Source organism: Genypterus blacodes, unplaced genomic scaffold (genome assembly GCF_046128005.1).
Source record: "Genypterus blacodes isolate CSIRO-AG114 ecotype Tasmania unplaced genomic scaffold, CSIRO-AGI_Gbla_v1 ptg000438l_1, whole genome shotgun sequence".
Taxonomy (NCBI): domain Eukaryota; kingdom Metazoa; phylum Chordata; class Actinopteri; order Ophidiiformes; family Ophidiidae; genus Genypterus; species Genypterus blacodes.
Genome location: NW_027467208.1, coordinates 5833193 through 5856070, shown reverse-complemented (window position 1 = coordinate 5856070; position 22878 = coordinate 5833193). Strand labels below are relative to the sequence as shown.

Below are 22878 nucleotides of genomic sequence, written 5' to 3'. Positions count from 1 at the left end.
AAGAGGACACACACACATTTATACAATATAAACAATCTTTATCAAACTCCACAAATAATTTCCAACTGAAAGTCTATGAAAATTACTTTCAGTCCCAAAACATAATTTCTTTCACGTTCAGGATTTCTTCATACAGTTTCAACACACCAGCAAAACCTTCATTTTTAATACATGTGGTCAATATTACACCATCCAAAACGAAATCAAAAATCATTTTAAAAAGACAATTTTAAGCTGCACTGAATGGTTTTAATGTATAGCTAAGTCTATAACATATAACATAGTCAGTACAGCAGTAATGTGCCAATAGATTCCAGACGCTGACACGCGCCACAAAGAAAGACAAAGAAAAAGGGCAATTTCAATTTTGAGCATTTTTGTGGTTTTTACAGAGTGCATTCTTTAGGAAGAAAAGGAAAGTTTGTTTTCTATTCATGCAGTTTCCTCATCCAAGTTCTGGTTACCAACAGATGTCAGTTTAACCTGAGCTGGTTGAATTTACAGTGATCCGAAAAAAACCAATAAATTAAATCCTGCATAGTGGATTTTGGAGAAGTCGACAACAATTATATTTAGAATCGACACACAGACATATCTGTGACAAAAGAACGTCTGATTACGAGACATTAAAGCTGCCATTCGTAGAATTTTGGTCTGCTGAAGTTGGATAGTTGGAAAAAAAAAGGTGTCGGAAACGATTTTCATCAAGCACAGCATGAATACTGAGTGTCTTGGTGACACAGAATGAGGATAAAGGCCTCAATGTACAATGGAATATTTTATACAGTGAATTTTGGTAATTTTTTTCTTCATCAGGCACTTGTCACATTCCAGGCTTTCATAACTGCTTGAACAGTTTGCACATCACCAGATACTCATCACTTTTGAAGAAGGAATGCTAGCAAACACTAAAACGTTTTCCCTGAAATTCGATCAATGACTCTTCCTCCATTCATGAATACATGGCAACAACCAAACTGAGACCAGTCCTATTAACTTTGAAAGGATTTAAATACAAATATAAAGGCTGTTTGAAATCAATAATTCATCTGAAATCGGTACAATAACATTTCAGCAAAACAAACGGCAGGAATTATAATAACCTTATTCTCTTTACAGGATTGCAAAAAAAAGATAAAAATACATTCACAGAAGTCTACTGCTTGAGTTAACAGCATGCATCTCTTTAAAGTGCATAAACATTCAGCGCTTCAAATCAGTCAGCCCATAGCCGCTGGATTAAATCACTGCTAAACACAAAAACGAGCGTTAATTTCAAAATGGCAGGACAGAACTGCAGACAGTTATCGCCACCAAAATACAGAATCGCGTAGCTGAAAAGCAAAACAACAGAGAATTCAAGCGCGTTGCTGCCGATTGCATTTGGGTCCCACATGTAAATGCTCCTGATCACATCCTCTCTGGACATCTTCTTCACTTCCTCCTTCTCTATTCATCACTTTTTCCTGCCTTGGGCCATTTAAAAAAATAATACAACTCCCTGTTTATCGGAAATATGTACAGAACATAAACAAACAGCGGTCAGAGAGGGAAATATAAAGATGACACATCTTAAATAGTCTATTTGAAACTTAACACTTTTGTTTCTAACCTTCCTTCGTCTTTAAATAAGAATAAAGATGGAAAAACTTAATTGGAGAACTTCTTCCACCTCATGGTTTAGAAACAGGGGCGGCTTGACTTTGGCAGTGATTCACGTGACGGTGTGCGCTTTCAAATATTCAACAATCCGGAGGAGCGCTCAGCAGCAAGCAGCGTTTCCACGGTGATCATATTTGAATGTGTGTTGGTGGTTGGGTGCATGTAAGCTAATTTGCTGTACCGTCCCAGGAGGCCGCACGTTCACCTTTGCTTGGCAGAAATCTAGGGAGGAACACGAATCCATGTGGAATTTGAATCTGGGATCAGGATCGAACTCTCAACTTGAGAGAGGAAGACCTGAATGTGTTTGTGTTGTGCTGGACAGTGGAATATTGCTTTAGATGAAGTACGTCCCGTGCACATCAAATATTTGAATTTTCTGGTCCAGTTCTCTTAAATGCAAAGAGACTTCCTGCAGCTTCTATGACACGTTCAAGGTCTCCACACGTGTTTAATGGACAGAGCTGCATGAATGTGTGTGTCCTATGTCGCATGGGTGACATAGTAGTCATGGACATACATCAACGCTGCCACCGGCTGACCGATGATGAGTGAGATCCACACGGCAGCGTTGCCATAGATACCATTCAGGAAGCGGCCCACAAACCAAGCCAGAGGAACCTGGAGGGAGCAGAAAGTGGAGGTGAGGAGAGTTTACATGCACGTTAAAAAATGTGATTACAAGCAATAAAAAAAACACGTTTCAAGTGTCTCACCTGAGCCATCATGCCCATGAAGGCCCACAGTCTGAACATCCTCAGAGGAACGCTCACCAAGTACTGCACAACAAGGAGATTTCATATTAAGAGGGAAATGAAGGGTTAATGGTTAATGCTAAATATTGGGAAGGCCGAATGCAATTTGTTTACCTCGTGAAAGAATGCGGAGACCAGGAAGACGGCGGTTTGCGCCAGAAACTTGTTGGTTCCTTTCCTCAGCATAGGCTTATAGAAGTGTCTGCAACACACAGACGCACACTTCAATACTGTGCACCTAAATGTAACACAAGGAGGGGACTCACTGCTCATGGCACCCAAAGGGGACTCACCTCAGGCACCACTTGTGCACTGGGATGTTCCAGTTGGCCCAGAAATAACTGATGGTCTCAGAGTTCCTAAAGTGAAGCGACAGATATTATCTATAACACAATTCCATCACAAAACAAAACAAAATTACATTTCGAGCATAAGGAAGAGCATAAGTCTCCTCACTCACCACCAGTCCCTGTAGAACTCTCGGTCTCCAAACTGCAGCAGCTCGGCCACAAAGTTCAGAGAAGAGTGGAAAAACCAGTAGAAGAAGATTAACCATATGAGATGGTTAGGGACCTGAGGATAGGAGAGGAGAGGAGAAGAGAAGAGAGGAGAGGAGAGGAGAGGAGTCTCGGTTGGCGACTATCACAATGAGAAACAACCTCAGCGTTTCCTCTGCAGTGTTGCCTTTAATTATTAGAGTAGAAGAAGAGTGATATTTCTCCTTCAGAGTACTATGGGGCGTATATTGTTGGCGCATGCGATGATACTCACAGCTAACTTCAACAGGCGCTCCACCATCCTAGAAAAGTCCATTTCCTGTTATAACACAAAGAATGAAGTGTGAACTCACCAGTCAGACTGTGTGCAGTGTGTGTGTGTGTGTGTCTGTGTGTGTGTGAATGTGTGTGTACGTACCTGGAATGGTTTCATTGAGTTCTGTATTGTGGGGACCATCCACTGAAAGAGACAAAGGAGAACTACTGTAGTGTGTGTGACTGAAAGGTAAAAAATGTAATAATTTACGTGTGTGTGTGTGTGTGTGTGTGTGTGTATTTACCTGCTGTATTAATCCCACCAACAACTGCATTAAGAAAAGCTGCGACAGAGAGCACCACCTCAGTCAAATCACTCACAACAAATATATGTGTGTGTTTGAGTGTGTGTGTGTGTGTGTGTTCCTTCCCTCTCACCATTTCAAACAGTCTTCTAATCAGGAACCTTTTGCGTATCCGTCGTGAACGTGGGAAGTTGAGTTCGTAGCAGAGCGTAGGGGCAAAGACAAAGTAATACATGTCTACGGGGAAAACCAAAGAAGAAGAAAGAAGGAAGAAGTTCCTTTTATCCCCAACCACATCACCGTGAGTTAACTTGATCTATAATCATGCCCTCACACTGCTCTGACAGGTATATTATGCATGTTGTTAATAATAATAATAATACTTCTGTTCCATTTCCTTGGACGCCATTGCCATTACTACCACTGTGGTATCTGTTGTCATGGTTACCTCGGTGGGTGAGGTTGCCTGGGTAAGTGACATGAGCGTGAACTGCTGAACCATTGCAATTGGCCACAGATGGACCTGAAACACACACAAACACACACACATCAAGTCAGTCTAAGAGGGCAATCTGCTCATCCTGAGAAGTCATCATGTGAAGTCTGCAATGTCACCAATAGATGGCGGTAAAGGCACAGAAAACCAAATCCAGCAGGTGCACACTGTAAGAGCGTGTTTGTGTGTGGTACTTACATGAGTACGATCGTGTCAGTTTCTTGGCTTTGGCATGTCTGATTTCTCTACACCACCTGTTTGTGTCTTTGTAGGAGTACAGCTTCAGAAACAGCATTGTGTAGATTCCTAATGCAAACACACCACCCACTGAACACACACACACAAACACACACACACACACACACACAAATTCCAATGTCCAGTTATAAGTACAGTACAGTTTCAATGTGATTTGTGAGGTCAGGGTTTCATGTACCTGGGGTCATGGAGGGCACAGCCAGTATGGTGGCTGCAGGGAAAATCAATATGGCTGCCAGGTTAAAGATGTGAAGAATCAGACCTGTGCCTTCTGAGATAGTACCCTGGAAAAATAGAAGAATAGACCACTTTAGACTTTTTAAAACACTTTCTTTATTTGTTTTGTTTTCTCTGACCACTCACACTGTGCTCAGCTTTAAATCTGCTTTCTACAAATGAACACTGTCAGCAGTAAATAGGATTATTCCGGATCAGGAGAGCAGCAGACTTTCACTGTGTCAACAACTTCTATTAACTAAAGGATTTCCCTGAGTGAAAACCACAAACACAAACACACTTTATAGTCCCTAAATGATTGGAGATATCTCTAGATCCCTTGACAGATGAATGCAATCAGGAAAAACTCCCTTAAGCTTCATCCATTTTGCGAAGGCTGTAATTTAATAAAAGCTGATTGGTAAACTGGTTGTGTTGCGTTCACTTACCACAGCCAGGCGTCTCTCTGTGTACAAGGCTGCTAAGGTGAAGACGTTTGACACTGAAACAGATCGCAAGGAGATGTTATCAGTTTGCTACAGCGACATTGAGATAAAAGGTTTAAAAGTCATTCACTAAATGTCCAAGAAGTCGCAGAAGCAGGTGAAGAAACGCTCTCACCTATGATCAGGCAAGCTGCTGGCCAGCTGTAAGGGTCCTTGAGGAAGAGAGACACGACTTGGATAGGGTCTACGAGAATACCATACCTAGAAGAAGAGAAGGGAGGAGTGCATCAAACATGAACTCAAGTACTGCAAATGAAAATACAGTAAATACATCTACAGTATGTAAACATGCTGTGTGTACTCACTTTATAAGATTCTCCAAGAAGAGGCGTGCGTTACTCAGCACCTGATCCAGAAGATGGGAAGAACAAACAGTAAGATGATATGGACATATAGTAGATTAGACAGCAGATTGAGGAACAACAAGATAATCAAATTGATTTGATTGTCGGTTGATTGATATTTGAATCGATTATTCACTTGTGCCTGTTTGCATCAGACCTGTTCTTCAAGTTTATTGTTATATTGTGTCTTAAAGTTCAGAGTCTGAGTCTGGTCCACTCACATACCACAGGATTATCAGTGACTGTATCTCTGCTCCTGAGACAAACATTCCCACCCAGGCTACACAGCAATACATGTGCATCTTTAGATAATGTTTACACACATGATAAGGTTGTGGCATGTTGCAATAAGAACCAGTAGCAATGTGGTTTTGATTCAACTCTGTGGTTTGTCCAAAGCAGTAAACTTCACCTCTGTAACTCTTAGCTTGGACATGAGAGCAGCCTCACATATGTCATGCTGAGAGGTGGCAGCAAATGAGTTCAACCAGACCAAATGTGACTCCAGTGACCCCAAAATCATTATCTGGTCCCCGTCCATAGAAAATAAATCAAACTAGCCAGCCACCCACAATCCTACAAACTGCAGCATTAAATCTAACATTGGTTCATTTTAGATGTAGTAATACTGGGAATTAAGCTGGGATCAGATGGTACACAGACATGACTGAACTGAGGACGGAGATGATGAATCATCTTTGAATCATCCATTATTGCCACATTATGGAATGATAAAATGTTACTCATGTAGCTCAACTGTACTCTACTTTTACATAGACAATGTCCGCTGGTGTCTGTTTACCCGAGCTGATGGACCTGCAGACGCATTCGGGAGATAAGAGGGCATTTCACAAGACCAGCGGCTTCAAAGGCAACTACCACTTCAAACAGATTCAATGGCTTCCCCAATCACCACATGTAGCTTTGTGTGATCTTCAGCAGCACACGGCACTTGTGAGAGGCTAATATCCCTCTTCAAACAATTCAGGACGGCCTACGAAACAGCATTACAAGGTCAGACTCTGAACTTTCATCTTGATTAGAGCATCCATGTGTACACACTCACACACTTGCGCCAGTTGTTTCGGCCACCACATCTATTTTGAGATTGTGTGTGACTGCAGGGATACTAGAAGAAAAGTAGCACGTCCAATCCGTCTAGTATTATGCTGATATTCTTAGGTATCAATGACAAATGAAGTACTTAATCTACACACACACACACACACAGAATCTTAGACGACACACTCTTACAGCCAATATCCAAAGGATTCCAGCCTCAACAGTGCTCCAACTTCAGCGCAATAACAATTACATCTTTATGTTTCTCAATGCTATCTGTATTTTGTTACAGGAAACAGTGAACCTGAGAGTAAGACTCTGTGTGGCAAGAATACTACAGTGACAAAAGAAAAGAGAAAATGACTCACACACACACTCACACACAGACACAGTTGTGTGACGTAGAAAGACACTTGGGTTTTAACACAACGTGATACAAACCATCAGGTTGTACACGGAACAGGAACAGACCGGCAAGAGACAGGAGGAGGAGTTTGAGCCGGTATAGCAGATTACAATGTTGTGAAATTAAAATGTAGGTATGTAAGAGCTTAAGTGGCAAATAGAAAGTGGCGGTTTGACTCACCAGCATGACAACACACCAGTTGAGGATTCCTCTGTAGTTGCTGTAGCCGCTCGCTGAGCTCAGCAGAGATTCCTGAAGAACGTGACAGCTACCCAGAAACACACACACACATTTACATTTTAAGGCATTTCAAGGTTTGCAGAAGTAAGTGCTCTAATTTCTTTGATTTATCTATGTCTTAAAATGATTTCTGTCAATATTCTAGCTTTTGTTTACTGTAATATTCAGCGGCATTTCCATTCCTTGAGATGATTCTTAGACACAGATTTAGTTCTCCGACAGAACAAAGTCAATAACATTTGAACTCCAATTTGTGATATTAAATATTTTCCTCCACTTCTTGTGCATTACATTACAAATGACCTCCAGAGTCACAATCCTAAACATTTCTGGTCATGGTCAAAGGTTTCAGGTTTAATCTAGGTGAAAGGTAATGAGTCCACTGCCTCGGGACAACAGACATCATTCACACATATTATTGGACAACTGTACGAGACAGAGACAGAGTGGAGAGAGGAGAGGGAAGACAGGGAGAGGAGGAGCAGGAGGAGGAAGATGTGAAGAAAGTGAAGCAGAGGCAGGACAGGAGGCAGTCTGGAAGAGAGGGGGTGGAAAAAAGATGACGAGGATGAAGAGGAAGAGCGACAGATGGATGTTTGAGAGAAGGCGGGCATCAGCAGAGGGACATGCAGGCAGACACACACACTAACACACACTCATCTATCAGCTCCAGAGTCTTCATTAAAAACATCACAGTAAACTTTATGTCAGCTGGTCTCAGAATCACTCCAGCAGACACCAACAACGTCTAATGCTTCTATTCTACTGTATTTCTGTGCCATAACAGGTCTAATGGTGCACTGCTTGGCCTCCAAGCATTTAAAATTTCAGCCATTTTTCCAAACACAAAGCCTTGCAGGACACCTTGACAGTATTGCGAAACAGGCAGGAGTGGATGGCAGATACCTGTGATAATGTGTGTGATTGGGTGAGGTGAGGTGTCATACCTGGAGCGGTGGGTGTGTCACAACGCATATCAATAGCTATGAATGGTTTGGAGTTAAAGGTCAAGGTACAGGGAGATGTCTCTACCTTCTTCAAACTTGGTGCCACTTCCACAAAAATGACAACTGCAGTGTCACCATCTAAACAGGTCTAATGTTATATTCCAGGTACAATTTCCACAACAAATCTTACTTAATTTGTTACTTTTGATAGACTACAAACTAAACAGAAGTTGCAGTTAGGGTGTTATCAATAATTATGCTCACAACACGATCTGTTCTGCCCCCTTTGGCCTCATTTAATCTGATTAAAAACATCCAAACTGCAGTGAAAGCAGCGACAAGATGGAATCACAGTGGAAATGAACGTTACTCTTAGAATTAAACCTTATTAGAATCATTTTGTTAAACGGATCTAACCCGAGTTTGTCGTTGATTTCCTCCACGGTGCTCATGTGCTGATGCGTCCCTCTCTCCCTCTCCGCGTTGCCGTTGTTAAGACACCTGGAGCCCTCCTCTGGTTTGGCTATAGCGGGGCTGAGCGGCGCTTTCTCCCCAGCATCGTGCCACCTGCTCCCGTTGGCTTGCTTCACATTGGCCGGCACAGTCGTCCTCCTCTTGCGGGCTGCGGGCCCTCTCATCCCGGCTCTGTCGCTCATGTCGCCGGCCTGACTCATACTGGGATGTCGGCTGGTTTGGTTTGTTTTCACCTGGAAGACATTGCCGTCGCCGGTGTCTGTCTTTATTTCTGTCTCTTCTGGCTAAAAAAAAGACGAGTCTCGCTGAGTCTAGTGTCCTCTTGTCCTCCCCGTCCTGTCAGCAGTGTGGGAGCAGGAGGCGTTTCATTACCACTACGGCTCAATGTGCAGTTATCGGCTGGGTTGCCAGTTCTGCGCATTCACAACACACATGCACGTAGACAGAAACTCACGATTCAACATAGCTTTAATTGTTATTCTTACAAAAACACACTCTTATTAGAAGCGCAGTATACAATAAGCTCAAGACATTCAAGAATATATATTACAGTCAAAAATATAGAATATATGCTTAATAAAAATGCAGATGCGCAGTGATTTATATATGGCACCCCATTAATGCTTTCTTTCCTTCTTTCTATTCTTAGCCTCTGTATGAGTTCCAGATGGTGGCGTTTGTGCTAAGTTGGAATTCGAGATTGCCAATGTTTACAAAGGATGTGGTGGATAATTGTGCACAATTGTGCAGCTTTTCACGTGAAATTCGTCTCTAAAACTAACTTGTCCCAAAGCATTCAGGTGAGTTGGAGTTCACCTACATCTATAATTAGATAATGTGATACCATTTTCTAACCAATGAGAGAGCAGCAAGCCACTCTATCGGGGCTGGTTAAGTGAATGTAATGAAGCTCTGTGGAGCATTTAAGGTTTCCTACACACTGGGCGTCACATGAAGTAGCGCACAACACTGCTGCCATCTACTGGTGAAATATGTATACTGTAGATAAAGTGGCACTCATACATTACGCTTATTACGGATACTTATGACCTACGAAACAGAAGATTAAAGCTTCGATTCTGCCAATGCGATCGTTTTGTTTATTTATGTTTTAGAAATGAGGACAATGTATAGATTTCGGTATATTATTTATATCGAAATGTTGAAATAATTAACAAAAATTAATACATCCCTCCAATTATGGCTAAATATAGGGACGAATAAGGTTTGTGGGACTGAGTTAGTTAGTTAGTTAGTTAGTTAGTTAGTTGGTTGGTTAGTTAGTAAGTTGGTTAGTTGAATCTCAGTGAGCTTTATAGGAAAGAAGCGCGCCATTGGTTAAAAAAAACAAACAATACGTCATCAGTCATTTAAGCTCCGCATCGGTGCTTGTGTCATGACCGCATCGCTGCTGTCTGAGCTTCAGTGTGCGACGTAACATTACACGTTTTGACATAATCGTGCAACATTAAGATGTTCGTCAGGTTCGCAGCGTCAATATAATACACACCTCGGTGCTTTAGTATGAGACGTGGTGTCATTGCTGAACACAAGAATGTTCAAGAAATCCTTCCAGAGTAAATTGTTCACCATCTTGTACAGCGTTGGCAGCAATCCTCTGCAGTTATGGGCCCAACAGGTGGAGTTTACATTCTTTCTTTCTGTTTCCAACATCTAAAAAAAACACTGAAAAACACACAAATGTACGTTTTGTATGTAATTTGAATGAGTGTAAGGACGGAACGGTTTTAAAGTGAGGATAATGTGTTTACAGGCCAGGAATGGACACATCGAGAGAGTCACTGACGAGGACATCCAGTCCAGGGTGATGGAGGTAAAGGGAGTCAATGTCAGGTGAGGTTCAAGTCAGACCAGTCAGTCAATCAATCAAATTCCATCCATCCATTCATATCTCCCCTTAATCCTCTCTCTCTGTCTCTGCAGCACCACCTTCATAACATGTCCAGCAGACCCAAAGGTGGATCTGGGCATCAAACATCCATTTCTGGTCATGATCATCAAGAACCTGGCCAACGATTTCACCTTTGAAGTGGAGGTGAGGTCGACACTCTCCCTCTAACAGATCTATGGGTTTGTTTCTCACACTGTGCTCGCTCACATCTGTCCCCTTGTCTTTGTAACTCTCAGGTGTTAGACAATAAGAAGCTTCGTAGGCGGTTTCGAGCGAGTACCTATCACAGCTCCACACAGGTGAACCTGTTCTCCTGCACCATGCCCATCAGGCTGGACAAAGGCTGGAACGTAATTCAGTTCAACCTGTCGGACTTCACCATGAGGGCCTACGGGACCGAATACAAGGAGACGTTACGTGTGCAGGTCGGTGTTACACTTGTTCATTAGAGACACTAGATATTGTATGTGGGTCGTATCTTTCGTGAGAATCTGTGAGAAACGGATGTGGAAACGTTCTGTGGTGACTTTGAGTTTTGTGTGGTTTGTCTCGCTCAGCTCCACGCTAACTGCCGGATAAGGAGAGTGTATTTCTCAGACAGAATCTACGCTGTTGACGAGCTGCCGACAGAATATAAGCTACAAGAGCCCGTCGAGCACCCAGATGGCAAAGGTGAGACACACACACATGCACATATTTGCTCATACACACAGTATCCAGTTGAATAATCATGAATATGTACCGTATATTATTCTTTTTTTTAAGTTTGTTCCACACAGCTACTTGTTTTTTATTGCAGGTAAATCAAAATCTGCAAAAGCAAAAGCAGCAGCAGCAGCAGCAGCAGCAGCAGCAGCAGCAGCTCCAGCAGCTCCAGCAGAACCTGCAGCAGAACCTGCAGCAGGTGGAACTGCAGAGGAACCTGCGTGAATCCCCTCTGCCTCATGTGCTGTGTTTCTATTTGTGAAAATATGTTGAATGAAAATGTTATCTTTTGATATTCTGTGTACAATAAAGTCATTTATATGCTATAATGTGTTTTATGTGTTACATTTTAAATATTTGGCAGAGTCATACCTTGGACTCACTTGCTCTTTCTGATTGAACACTCAAAACGTTGCTTTAGCGCCCTCTTGTGGCAGCTAATGTGTAGAGCAACGACTGCGCCTTAATTAAACACAAAAAAAATCCCAGTATGGAAATCTAAGACGACCGAATCTTATCTACTTTGGAGCTCTGCTGTTAATTAAACAGGCACACGGGAGGGCAGATGAGCAGATAAGGTCTCTCTAGTCCAGGTTCAGGTATCAAGGACCCACAGGCAGACAAAGCATCTATTTCTTTTATTGTATAAAATAACAGGAGGTCTCATTTATAAGTTAAATCATCTGTGAGAGACATTTTTCATGTTTTTTCAAGCTGTGAAGGTCCAATATTTGTTGAAATGAGCGTCTGCAGCTCCATAGGTCCACATACAGTTCAGGGGTTGGACGGATGAGAGATATTTGGTGGCAACTAAAGTCATAAATACTTGAATTCAAACGAGCGTATCTTTGTGAGTGCATAACTAAAAAGAATAATAATTTACAGCGGATCATCACATTTAAACGATAACATACATGTGTGTGTGATGACGCATGAACCCTCCCCGCCACACCCGCCAGGCCCCCATCTCCTCACCCTCAGGTGATCTGCTCCTCCTGGTAGGTGGAGGTGGAGATGGAGCCGTAAGGGTCGATCACCGTCTGGGCACAGCGCACCACCGTCACCAGGAGGAAGAAGCACAGCAGGAAGAGGAAGAAGAGCGCAAAGCCCAGATCCACGTCCACCTCCAGTTGGCTCACAGCAGGCCGAGGAGCCGCCTGATCCATGTGGGTGACGATGAGGCCCCAAGTCTCCTTTAATGCGTCTGCTTATTTACTTCTTTGTTTGTTTTCTCTTCTCAGTCCAGCTCCAGGATTTTCAGGAATTATTTATGGATAAGAGCACTTTAATCAATGGTGGGGAGTGAAGTCAGAGCTATTAACCAGGAAGACAAAGACACAAAGACAGAATGTTATTCCAGACCCATGAGCTGAGGGATAAACAGGTCAGAAACATCATTATTGTATCTTTATATCAGCTTTTACCAATGAGAACTGCAACTGGAACATTCCAAAAAACAGTTTGATAGTGGAATCTGAATATTAATCACACTTTTTAATATATAACTGCTCATATTATTCCCACACTGGTGTTTACAGGATTATTTTCTAAGTACGTCCCATTATTTCCCTGCTTTTTTTATTAACCTGACAGAGCCTTGAGGTTAACAGATTTTAAACAAAAACATCACAAGAACTATCAGCTATTTCTGATGATGTTATCCATAAAGATGAAATATTCATTAAAATCTTATGTAGCATTGCAAATTAAGCTTGAAACTGTCCAACCACTGCCAGTAATGCCAGACAAACTCATCTCAATTTACAGCAAACAACTGATTTAAATATCAAATGGTTCCAAGTGTAGATTTCCACACTCACCGCTCATCCTGTGTTGTAATCAGTGCAGGCAGACGTCCGGAGCTGCAGGTCCTTACACCATCCGTCCAGTCGGTGAAAGGCTTTCATAGCATCTCTGTCTGTCTGGTTTCCCTCTGAGGCTCCTGATTACTTGAGTTACATAAGCCAGTCATCAGTTACCAAAGTCTTTACTGTCCTCTCCTCATGATCATTAGAGGAAAAATGAGCAGCCCACAAAATAGCTCTTACGCATGCATGCACACACACACACACATACACGTGTAAGACACACAGGCAATCACTTGCACCTTGCAACCTCCCCCTGGTGTGTAAAGCCTTTATTAATACTTAAGCAGGAATTGAATAACAGCCTGCACAGTTCACAAGTGAATCAAACACCCCTGGGTCTTTGTCCTCCTGTCAAAATGATCGTCATCGCTGGCACCAACAAGTCTTCACACCGGCGTTACTCAGCCACCTTACGCGACATTGAGCTTATTCGTCACAAAAGGCTGAAAGAGCAGCCGACAGAGAGAGAGAGTCAAAGTTAAGGCAAAGATTGAGGAGCGGGGCCGAGCGTGGACACCGGAGGGGGGGGGGGGGGGGGGGGGCGGGCGTGGAGGCCGGAGCTCAGACACAGGAAACAGGAGACGCATTAGCAAATAAATTGCGGGCGGGTGGAACAGCGGGGAAGAAATTGACCCCTCCAATTTAAAATGGAGATTGTTACAGTGAGGCTGCCAGCGGGGAGGACTGTGTGGAGGCCAGGCTGCTGGGCACAGGGGTAAAGTGATCCTGCTCCATATGCAATTAGCCAAGGGGATATTTTAAGGTTGCAGCCAACAAGAGGACAGGGGGGAGGAGGGAGACGGAAAGTGTTTCCTTTACGCTGAGGGACGTCACTGTGAGCACTCAAAATCAGACAGGAAATGGAGTTGTAATACTTTGAACAGACAAGTTTCCCCTCAGGGTCACACACACGCACTGAGCCATCTGATATACAAATGGATCCTGAACTGCACCTGAACTGCTATGACTGATGTTCATAAGATCCTCTAATTACCATAATCAATCTAAAAGGCACATGTCCTCCTTAGATCCGCACATTTTGTAGGAGTTCTGATATTTTTTCTAGTGAGCCAAAGTGGTATTCATAACAGTAGGGGGCAGCGATAAATGTCCAGCCATGAGGACAACAGGTTTAAGTTAAGCACTATGATGGTTTAAAGAGGGAAAATATAATGTCCGCATATGAGGACGCAGGGTCTTAAGAGATGGGATATGGGAGCCATTTTTGTCCTTTTATCAGAATCAGATTTATGCTCATAACATAAAAGAAATCTGATCTGATCTTGATGTTCATTAGTTTATAATAAATCCACTTAAATCAGAATTTCAGATCAATTGAAACCTTATTGCAAATATTGAGCAATAACACTGCACTTGTTTTGACCCTCAAATGTTTTACATATTCGATTGAAGTGAAGTCCAGAGACCCCAATAAACAGACCACAAGTTGTTTTGGGTTTTTTTCCACAATGTTCTTTATCTCACATCTCAGCATGACAAAATGCAGAATAAAAACACTGCAGTAAAAGTGAAGCTCGTTAGAGGAGCTGCAGGTGATTGGTCGTGTGTCAAGCCAAAGGAAAGTTAAAGAGGTCCACACATGGCGTCCGTGGGGGGACAAGGACAAATGGTGAAATGAGGTTGAAGGCACTTGCAAAATGATGATCGAACGCAAAATGTAAAAAGGTAAATTTAGCGACTCGTTTTACTCTTAAACTTCAGATTTACTAAACCAATTTACATAAAATTCAAAGGAAAGATTTGACAACAAAAAGGAGGCACTTGGGTTTGTTCGTTAAAGAGAATAAATACATCTTGATCCAAACCCAGGCTGAACAGGAAATCAGGGAAATGAAACAGGAAGCTTGTTTACATATATTTAGTCGATGCTGATCCGTATATGAACCCATAAAGTGCATGTTTTGGTTGGATCAGCAAAACAACACTGGTTGGAAATACTATTTAAATCCAAATGAACAGAGGAGAAACGAACGGTTCAAGGTTGCGCTCAACGATTCGATGCCAAATTGAAACCAGTCGACCGGGCTGCAAAACAAGTCAAAACGGAAAGAAACATAAAAACCGTTCCAACTAAAAAGACAAAAACAAACATTTAAAAATGATCTCGGACTTTTCCCAAAAAAGGCGCAGCGTTTGACACGAACATACGCGACGGTGAATTTCATCCATGCCTCTGATGAAGGACTTTCTCTGGCTTATTAAAACATTATTATTATTATTATTATTATTTAATTAACACTCATTTTCATTTTCTCTTAAACAAAATGGCCGAACACTCGCTCGCCTGTTCTGGACACGAAACCCGTCGGCAGCAATTACCGAACAGAAACGGACGCCTGCGAGTACCGAGCGAGCGCACACGAATGTTCGCATCACCTTTGGACTCGAAATCGCTTTAACTCGGGTTTGTGGTCCGTGGGAAGAAAGATGGCGCCACGTCGTCGTCCTCCTCCTCCCACATTATTATGTTTTGGGAGGAAGTCGGCGGTCGAGTTTAAGTTGTTTACAGGGGAAGGGGGGGTACCACGTGTTAACCTGCTCTGGGGGAGTAAAGCTACAAGCGGGCGCGTTTGGCAGATGGCAACTTGGTCAAAAGGGTCAAGGGTCAACAGAGCAAGAGACACTGGAGAGGAGAGAGAGAGAGAGAGAGAGAGAGAAGTCTCCTCCTCCTCTCTGTGCCTAATTTAAAGTCCACAGTGGAGGGAGATGATCCACGCTGGACTACAAAGTGCTTAGTAAGTTTCTTGTTACCCATAAATGCTGGTCTGCCTGTCTATGTGTGTGTGTGCATGTGTGTGTTCATGTGCGTGTGTGTGTGTTGCTCCCCCCTTGCCACGCTCCCAGTCTTTGGCTTTCAGGTGAATTGTCTCCTGCTGTCACTGTCCACTCACTCCAGCTTCCTGTGGTTGTTGTTGAGGGGCGTGTGATTGTTGTGGGTGTGGCCGTTCTGAGACTTCACTCCCTTGCGCTCGTGGTGGTCGTCGTCATCCGACTCCGTCTCCTCCTTGTCGCTCCGCTCGTCCTCCACAATGTGCTGAGAAACAAAACACACAAAACAAAGAATTTGAGAATTTGCGCTGCGAGTTTGTTGATCCAACAGCGACGGCGGCGGCGACGAGTGGGAAGAAATGAACGGAGCGTTTTCATACGTTGCCTGGGAGGAACTTGACGACCATGCGAAGAATGAGGGCGGCCCAGAAGACGTGCAGCGCCTGCAGCACCAACAGCAGCCCGTTGAAGAAGTAGAAACCCAGGAAGGGGCGGTAGAGGGTCAAAGGGTACACCCACGTCGTGTGTATGATCCTGGACGGGACACAAGAGGAAAAAGAACAAAAGGGCCTATTGAGGGACGCTGGAGGCTGAGGACAATGTCTCTGTGATGGACGCCACACACAGCTGTGAACTGATGGCACATTGTTGTTGTTTTTTGTTTTTGTTTTTTTACCAGAAGGGCAGGATTACGAGTCGGGTGACGATGAACACGGCGGCGAACAGGGTGAAGATGCAGTTGCACGTTCTCCTCCAGCCCGCGTAGTTGAACATCTTGGCCGACTGGAGATGGACAGCAGAAGAAAGGAGAGGAGAAAGTGAAAGCGTTTGCGTTTGATGGCCACTAGAGGGCAGAACGTGAATGGCGTGAGGAGTACAGGGCCTTAAACCAATGAGACATGGGGACCGGTGTTCAAAATATGTGCCTGTACCCCCGTATTTACTATTATGACATGTTTTTAAGAAAGGAAAACACTTGGAAATACTATTTATGGTGAATTATTGTATGCTTGTGTAGTAAAATAATAATGTGAGCAGTGAAATCAATGAGGGGAAAACTGTATAATTCCGCCTGCATGATGTCATTCATACCTCCATGAGATAGTCTGAGGTGTCGTGCACCAACATGATTAACGTTCCCGCTCTGATGTAGTTGACCAGCCAGGAGAAGCTGATGAGGGAGATGGTGGCCACATGGTGAACTATCTGCTCTTTGAAATCCTGGCAGAGCGAAGCAGAGAGAGACACACACACACACACACACACACACACACACACACACACAGTGGGTCAGGTCACGATGTTAGTTTTTACAAATGATTTACTCTCAGGCACAGATTGCAAATTGTCACTGTGACCAAAAAAAAAGAAGGTCAGATCCACGTGGGGGAGTACAGGAGCGACTCGTAATCTTTGCGTTGTAAAACAAATCTCTTGGCTGAAGGACTTTGCTTTGAGTTTGCTGACGAGCTTGATAATCGGGCCACCTGACTTACGGGGCAACAACAGAGTGAGACTCTTGGAAGACAGAATGGACACACTGTCTCTCGGCCGAGATTTCCCACAGAGCTCGGATCACACATTAACTCACTCCCGGGAGAAACGGAAACACACACCCCGACAGAAGAGGAAGAAGAAGAAGAAGAGGAGTTTGTTGTGCGGCAGCAGAGATTTAAAGCAACGATCAAATTGTATCAACTGACAAAGTGGGGGAATTGAATATGGGGCATCGTCTTGTTTGAAACGGCGTTCTGACGGCTGACAGCTGCGCTCGACATGAACTCTGGCCGGCTTACCGGGAATTCAATATCCAAACCTCAAACACACCCCCCCCCCCTCTATCACAACAGATCATTCTACGTTATTTGCTGCACTTCAGATCCGCTTTTATGGAGGTTAAATGAGTTTCCCCCCCGAGACACTCCGGATCAACTTACCTTGCGTTTAATATCCGACGCTACACTGAAAACCAGGGAGACGTAGAAGCCCAGTTCGATCATGTAGTACCAGTACTGAGAAGGCAACAGCGGCTGGAGGGAAAAGAGAGAGGATCACAACATTCTTCAAAAATGATCAAACAACATGAACATCAAACAGGAAGTGGAGACGGATCAGAGGGTCAGAGGGCTTTGATGTACCATTTTTGGGAAGCCGTCCCACATCTGCTTCATATCATAGAACCAGGGTTTCTGAGGGGAAGACGCATGCTCAGTCAATACACGCGCACACACACACACACACACAGAGACAGACACACTCGTGGCCACTCGTCAATATCAGACAGTCAAACAACCTACATACTGTATCTATACGTTGTAACAAACATGTTGAGGTGCAAGATCGATACGTACATCAGCAAGAACTGCCAGGCCAGCAAAGAAAGCAAGAAGGTAAAATGTAAATCTCCAACTGTAAGAGAATACACAGCCAATTCAGAAATCCTGTTCTGATGGAAGCACAATGTCAACAGTAAACTTTGTACACAGTGACCTGAAGTGCACTCACGCACTCTGAACTGGATTAGGACAACACGACACACACACACATACACAAGAAAACAACTCGCCCCAGATCACAAACTCACACAGTGGAGATAAGTGGATTAATAATTGATCATTCCACGTAAAAAAACTAAACATTTCCTTATCGCTCCCAATTGGATCCAACGGTTTCAATAAATCATGAGTGTTTCCCGGGGCTGAGGAGGCTCGGCTACCTGGCTTCCTGAAACTTCTTCAGCTTGCTGGGTCGCTCCTGGTTCCTCCGCCGCCGGAACCACCGCTGGACCTGCTGCGCCGTCCAGCCCGTCTGTTTACTTAAAACTGCTGTGGAGATCTGGCTCAGGAGACATGGAGGGGATGGGGTGGAGGAGAGACGTCAGCGTGGTCGTATTTTGGTTATAGCGACACGTGAGACATGGCCCCGAAGCCAAGATTACCTGTGTGAGATGCTTGGACGTGTTGAAATGAAACTCTAGCGTGGGATTGGGGGTGACGTGGAGACGGCGCTGGTCCTTCACTCCCAGCAGAGAGGCCAGAGGGAGCGCCACCGTCCTGCAATGAGAATGCGCTGCTGCTTTACACGTCACCTTTCATCCTCGAAGGGACGTTCGGTCATACAGGTCACACAAACAACATGCAAAGCAGACACCCGAGCAGCGCCATCAACAGGCAAATGACACGGTGGCTGACCTCTCGAATATTTGTCTGATGACCAGGAAGCAGAGGGCGATGGGGATGGTGGCCCACAGGTCTGAGGTCTTGGGGTACACAAGCCCGTCGTGGCTCTTCAGGTCGGCCCAGCCCAGACCCTCTGGGAACCAGATCCAGTCGGCCCATATCTGCTCATACAGCCGGGACAACATCCTAGAGACGAGACGGACAAAAGGACAAGGGACTGTTCAGGAATCATGTCAGGAAATAAAATAATAGAATGGCAATAATGTAGAATATAGACGCAATTTTCCCCTTTTGCCTTTGGCGATTTCCTACACTGATCAAACTAATCAAACTATTAAATATTTAAACGTTTCCGTGTCCCCAAACACCTCCAAGCTGTTAGAATTGGCTTTATTCACTCAATAATTCATCTGAAATGGGAACAACAAAGGCAGGTTGCTCAACAGGATGAGGTCATAATCTCTTAAGACGACATGTGATGTAGCACATTTGAATGTTTCCCCTCTGAAAAGCAAAGTACCTGCGTGACGATTGTACGCAAAAGTGGGATCAGGTTGGGATCGACATCAGCTACCTGAACAGAGGAAATCCTGGCTGACGCTTTGTTATGAGAAGGCAGAAACAGGATCTACTGCCGGCGTCCCCAGATGCAGGATGACATCAGTGTTGCTGTCTTTATGTGCGACTCCCCGGTGGAACAAGAAGCCACCGGGTTCACTTTATTACACGGATAGGCGGTCGATCGTGGCGTTACAAAGGCTCTATTATTTCCACGGGAGAGGAACAGGAACAGGAGCTAATGCACGAGCCAAGAAAAGGCAGTGTTTGTGTCGGAGTCGGGAGAAGGAGTTTTGAGGCGTAAATGAATGTTCCTGTGACAGGAAGTCATTTAACCTGACAAAGGGGGAGGCCGGCGAGTCGCACACCTCCTGACAGATCTGTTAACAAGAACTGAGGGTGTGGACTTTAACCCACTTCAAGCCTCCTCTCAATGCTGTAACTCGCTCCTGCTGCTTTGTGAGCACAACAGGACGACAACAGGGTGTCAGGGGTCAAATATCAAACTAACTCAAATTCTCAAAAAGTTAATCAATCAAGGACTTAACTACCTCCGGTTTGTCAGAAATCTACTGCGAGTTCAGGTGTTGTACTCATATAACCGTCTTGTGTCAATAAAATAAAGCGCATACGAGTTTAGAGAGCTCAAGTGACTGCAGGCGTCGTCTTAACAAACGCTTAATAGTCCTGCCTCACTTCATGTGTGAACAAACAGGAGTACTGGCACTCAGAGGTTTGTGTGTGTGTGAAGGTTTTCATGCAGCCCCGCAATGAATTATGGGATTTTAATGAACATGAACACACACACACACACACACACACACACACACACACACACACACACACACACACACACACACACACACACACACACACACACACACACACACACACACACACACACACACACACACACACACACACACACACACACACACACACACACACAGAGAGGGTTTTCCTGTCTAATATAGGGAAGTGAAAACCAGTCAGACGACATGAAGTGAAAATTCCCTTAATAATCAGTCGGGTTTGAAAAAAATGCAGATTTTTGCAGTGGCAGTTGAGCAGCGATGGCGTCTGCTTCTGCTTCCTTTCCTCAGGGATGAGATCAAAGCTTGGCAGAGGAGCGGGTAGGCAAAGGCACCAGCCGCTCAGCTGGTCTGACGGCTGGAACGTAAAGTAAACTTGCGGCCAAGCAGTGGTTATATATTGCCAAGTAGCGCAAATAAACCAGACAGGAGGACTGATCAATGTAACAGCCTGAACTAGTGAAGGAAGAGTAGAAGGACTCAAATCCTGTACAGAATGGGACAGTACCCCATTTAGTATTCTATATCTATCGTACTGCCTTTATGATGAACACATTTAGTCTCCAATTGTGTGAATGTTCCCGCTTTAATGTCAATTGTAGCAAAATATGGAGATAGGAAGGAAAGAAATACAGATATAAGGAAAGAGAAATGGAATAAAAGCAGGAGATAAACAGTAAATGCTAGGATGTTCCCCATTCAAGGGTCACCTTACATGGAAACACTTCACAGGTACTTCTGTACGGTGGTTGACTGTGTGTACTTAGTTTGTCATTTCATCCTTCCATTTCAATACAAACAAAAGATTATGCTTTTGTTTTTGTAGCAAAGCCGGTGTTACATATTAATTTGTGACCGTTTTAACTGATGACTGTGGCAAGTACCGTTGCCACTGTAAAGTCCAAACTGTAACACTGTGAACCCTAATCAGACATATCAATCAATCAATACATACATTGTCTGCTAGCGACCACACTAAGCACATCAGGTCAGATATGATTGACTCTATCCTCCTTTGACTCCTTCTGAGGGATTTCAACACATTCCTGAGCCAGATTAGGTGGATGTTGCTCCCCTCCCCCTCTCTGTATTCCGGGTCTTCCCCGTGGTCTACCAGCCTGGAATACTTCGCCCGGTTAGCATCCAGGAAGCACTTTCAACTCAAACACTCAGGTCTCTCATCTCACTTGTGTGTCTCTCACAACAAAAGTGATATTTCCTCATTTGAAAAACACCAATTTTGCCATAATTTTTTGAAGCACCTAGCTAAAAAAAAAAAGTAACCAGTTAACGCTGGTCACTCTTTCCTCCGTCACACCGGTGTCAGGCACAGCTGGCTGCGCTGTTAGCGTAAAGTAGTGCAGGGAGTGGTTGGGTGCGCGGGCATGTGGCGCAAAGCGGTGAGGGAGTCTCCGGACATAGCGGAACGATGGAGCTCCACAAGAGTTCCAGCGGTGACTACAACTCAATTATTGACGAGTTTTACACAGCAAACACAAACGTGTTCCTCAACTGAAAAAAGCCCAACGGGCGACACAACACAGGGGCCATTTTGCGTACATTTCCCGCTTTGAAAACTTTCTCTTTCCTCCTCCGCGTCCAATTCGCAAGCGATGGCGGCCAGTAGCTAGTTCTCCTTCTTCTTTACAAGCTTATTCTTTGTCGCGGTTTGTTCCTCGACCTTGTCTTATCGCGGTGTTACCTGTGCAAACATCACACACACACGTACACACACACTTAGCACAAGGGGCCTGTTCGCGTTAGCTTTCAGCTTCGTAAACTTTGATGTGGGCGCCTGCAGATGTCTGCGAAGTTTTGATGGATACTTCTTGGTAGATGATCGCCCCGCTTCCGTCTAAAAATAGCGGCCGAGTGTGCGCGTCCTCGTCGGGGTAAGGGGGTGGGGGTCTGGTTTGTGATTGCTGCCCGGCCCGGTGCCGATTCTGGTTCCGCTTGTCAAAAATGATGCGTTCAAGTGCGATAACGGTGTAACGGTGCAGAGTCGACTCACCTCTCTTCTTCGCTTCACCGTACGTATATGCGGGGGGGAATAATGTCACAACGCTGCCGCTTCTGCTCCGACTGATCCCGTCGTACCTGCCCGGATTTCATGCGGATCTCGCCATCAACCGACCGATCCAACTTGTTGATCACGGGAACGAGCAGCAATCCCGTTTCTTTTTCTCTTTACTTCTCTCTTCTAACCCTCAGCTTCGACACGTTCTCACCGTCAAACCGTGTCGCGTTTTCATACCTGCAGCCTCCACCAGTGGGATGGGAAATGACGTGACTGTGTCCGGTGGATCAGAGGAGTCGTACTGGGCCGGGGGCTTTGCAACAACGCGCCGCCAGGTTGCTCACTTCTTTCGGGATGTTAGTGATATTATAGTAGACTGTACCCGGTGGGACCGGAGGGGGCGGGGCGCGGCTATTTAAAGTGACGTACGTGTGCGTCTAAGGGGTATGAGGGCTAGTTGGTGCCACGCAAGGAAGCTCGAGCCCCAATCCATTCCCTCTCTCACACCCTTAGTTTATCCATCCCCCACTCCCCATCCATTCCTGCATTCTCTCGCCGGGTTTTCAGAGGATTCTAAAGGTCCCAGTTCATCGATTGTTACTTTATTTGATTCA

General features: G+C 44.4%; 3 protein-coding genes across 5 annotated transcripts; 1 reads left to right on the top strand and 2 right to left on the bottom strand.

Annotated features, from left to right (window-relative positions):
- Positions 1-47: 47 nt before the first annotated feature.
- dgat1a (diacylglycerol O-acyltransferase 1a) lies at positions 48-8789 on the bottom strand. Its single transcript, XM_076139632.1, has 17 exons — positions 8367-8789; positions 6943-7030; positions 5256-5296; positions 5066-5151; positions 4894-4946; positions 4407-4512; positions 4169-4297; positions 3923-3997; positions 3608-3711; positions 3475-3513; positions 3333-3374; positions 3189-3233; positions 2878-2990; positions 2711-2776; positions 2532-2619; positions 2379-2441; positions 48-2283 (listed from the first exon to the last, which is right to left on the bottom strand). Exons 1-17 carry the CDS (start codon positions 8621-8623, stop codon positions 2146-2148), a joined length of 1533 nt encoding a protein of 510 aa, XP_075995747.1. The 5' UTR covers positions 8624-8789; the 3' UTR covers positions 48-2145.
- Positions 8790-9889: 1100 nt separating this feature from the next.
- Positions 9890-11346, top strand: LOC142989892 (cilia- and flagella-associated protein 20-like). Its single transcript, XM_076139633.1, has 6 exons — positions 9890-10062; positions 10198-10277; positions 10368-10479; positions 10572-10760; positions 10893-11007; positions 11135-11346. The coding sequence occupies exons 1-6, from the start codon at positions 9979-9981 to the stop codon at positions 11263-11265; spliced, it is 711 nt and encodes a 236-aa protein (XP_075995748.1). The 5' UTR covers positions 9890-9978; the 3' UTR covers positions 11266-11346.
- A 3079-nt stretch (positions 11347-14425) lies between these two features.
- On the bottom strand, positions 14426-22645 carry cers2a (ceramide synthase 2a). 3 transcript variants are annotated; one of them, XM_076139204.1, is made up of 11 exons: positions 22502-22645; positions 18890-19063; positions 18637-18751; positions 18415-18533; positions 18050-18107; positions 17837-17887; positions 17636-17728; positions 16791-16919; positions 16375-16481; positions 16079-16232; positions 14426-15963 (listed from the first exon to the last, which is right to left on the bottom strand). In XM_076139204.1, the coding sequence occupies exons 2-11, from the start codon at positions 19060-19062 to the stop codon at positions 15817-15819; spliced, it is 1146 nt and encodes a 381-aa protein (XP_075995319.1). In that variant the 5' UTR covers position 19063; positions 22502-22645; the 3' UTR covers positions 14426-15816. The 3 variants fall into 3 exon arrangements, with proteins under 3 accessions (XP_075995319.1, XP_075995318.1, XP_075995321.1); XM_076139203.1 differs by having other exon boundaries at positions 22259-22639; XM_076139206.1 differs by lacking the exon at positions 14426-15963 and having other exon boundaries at positions 16073-16232; positions 22259-22641.
- Positions 22646-22878: the final 233 nt, after the last annotated feature.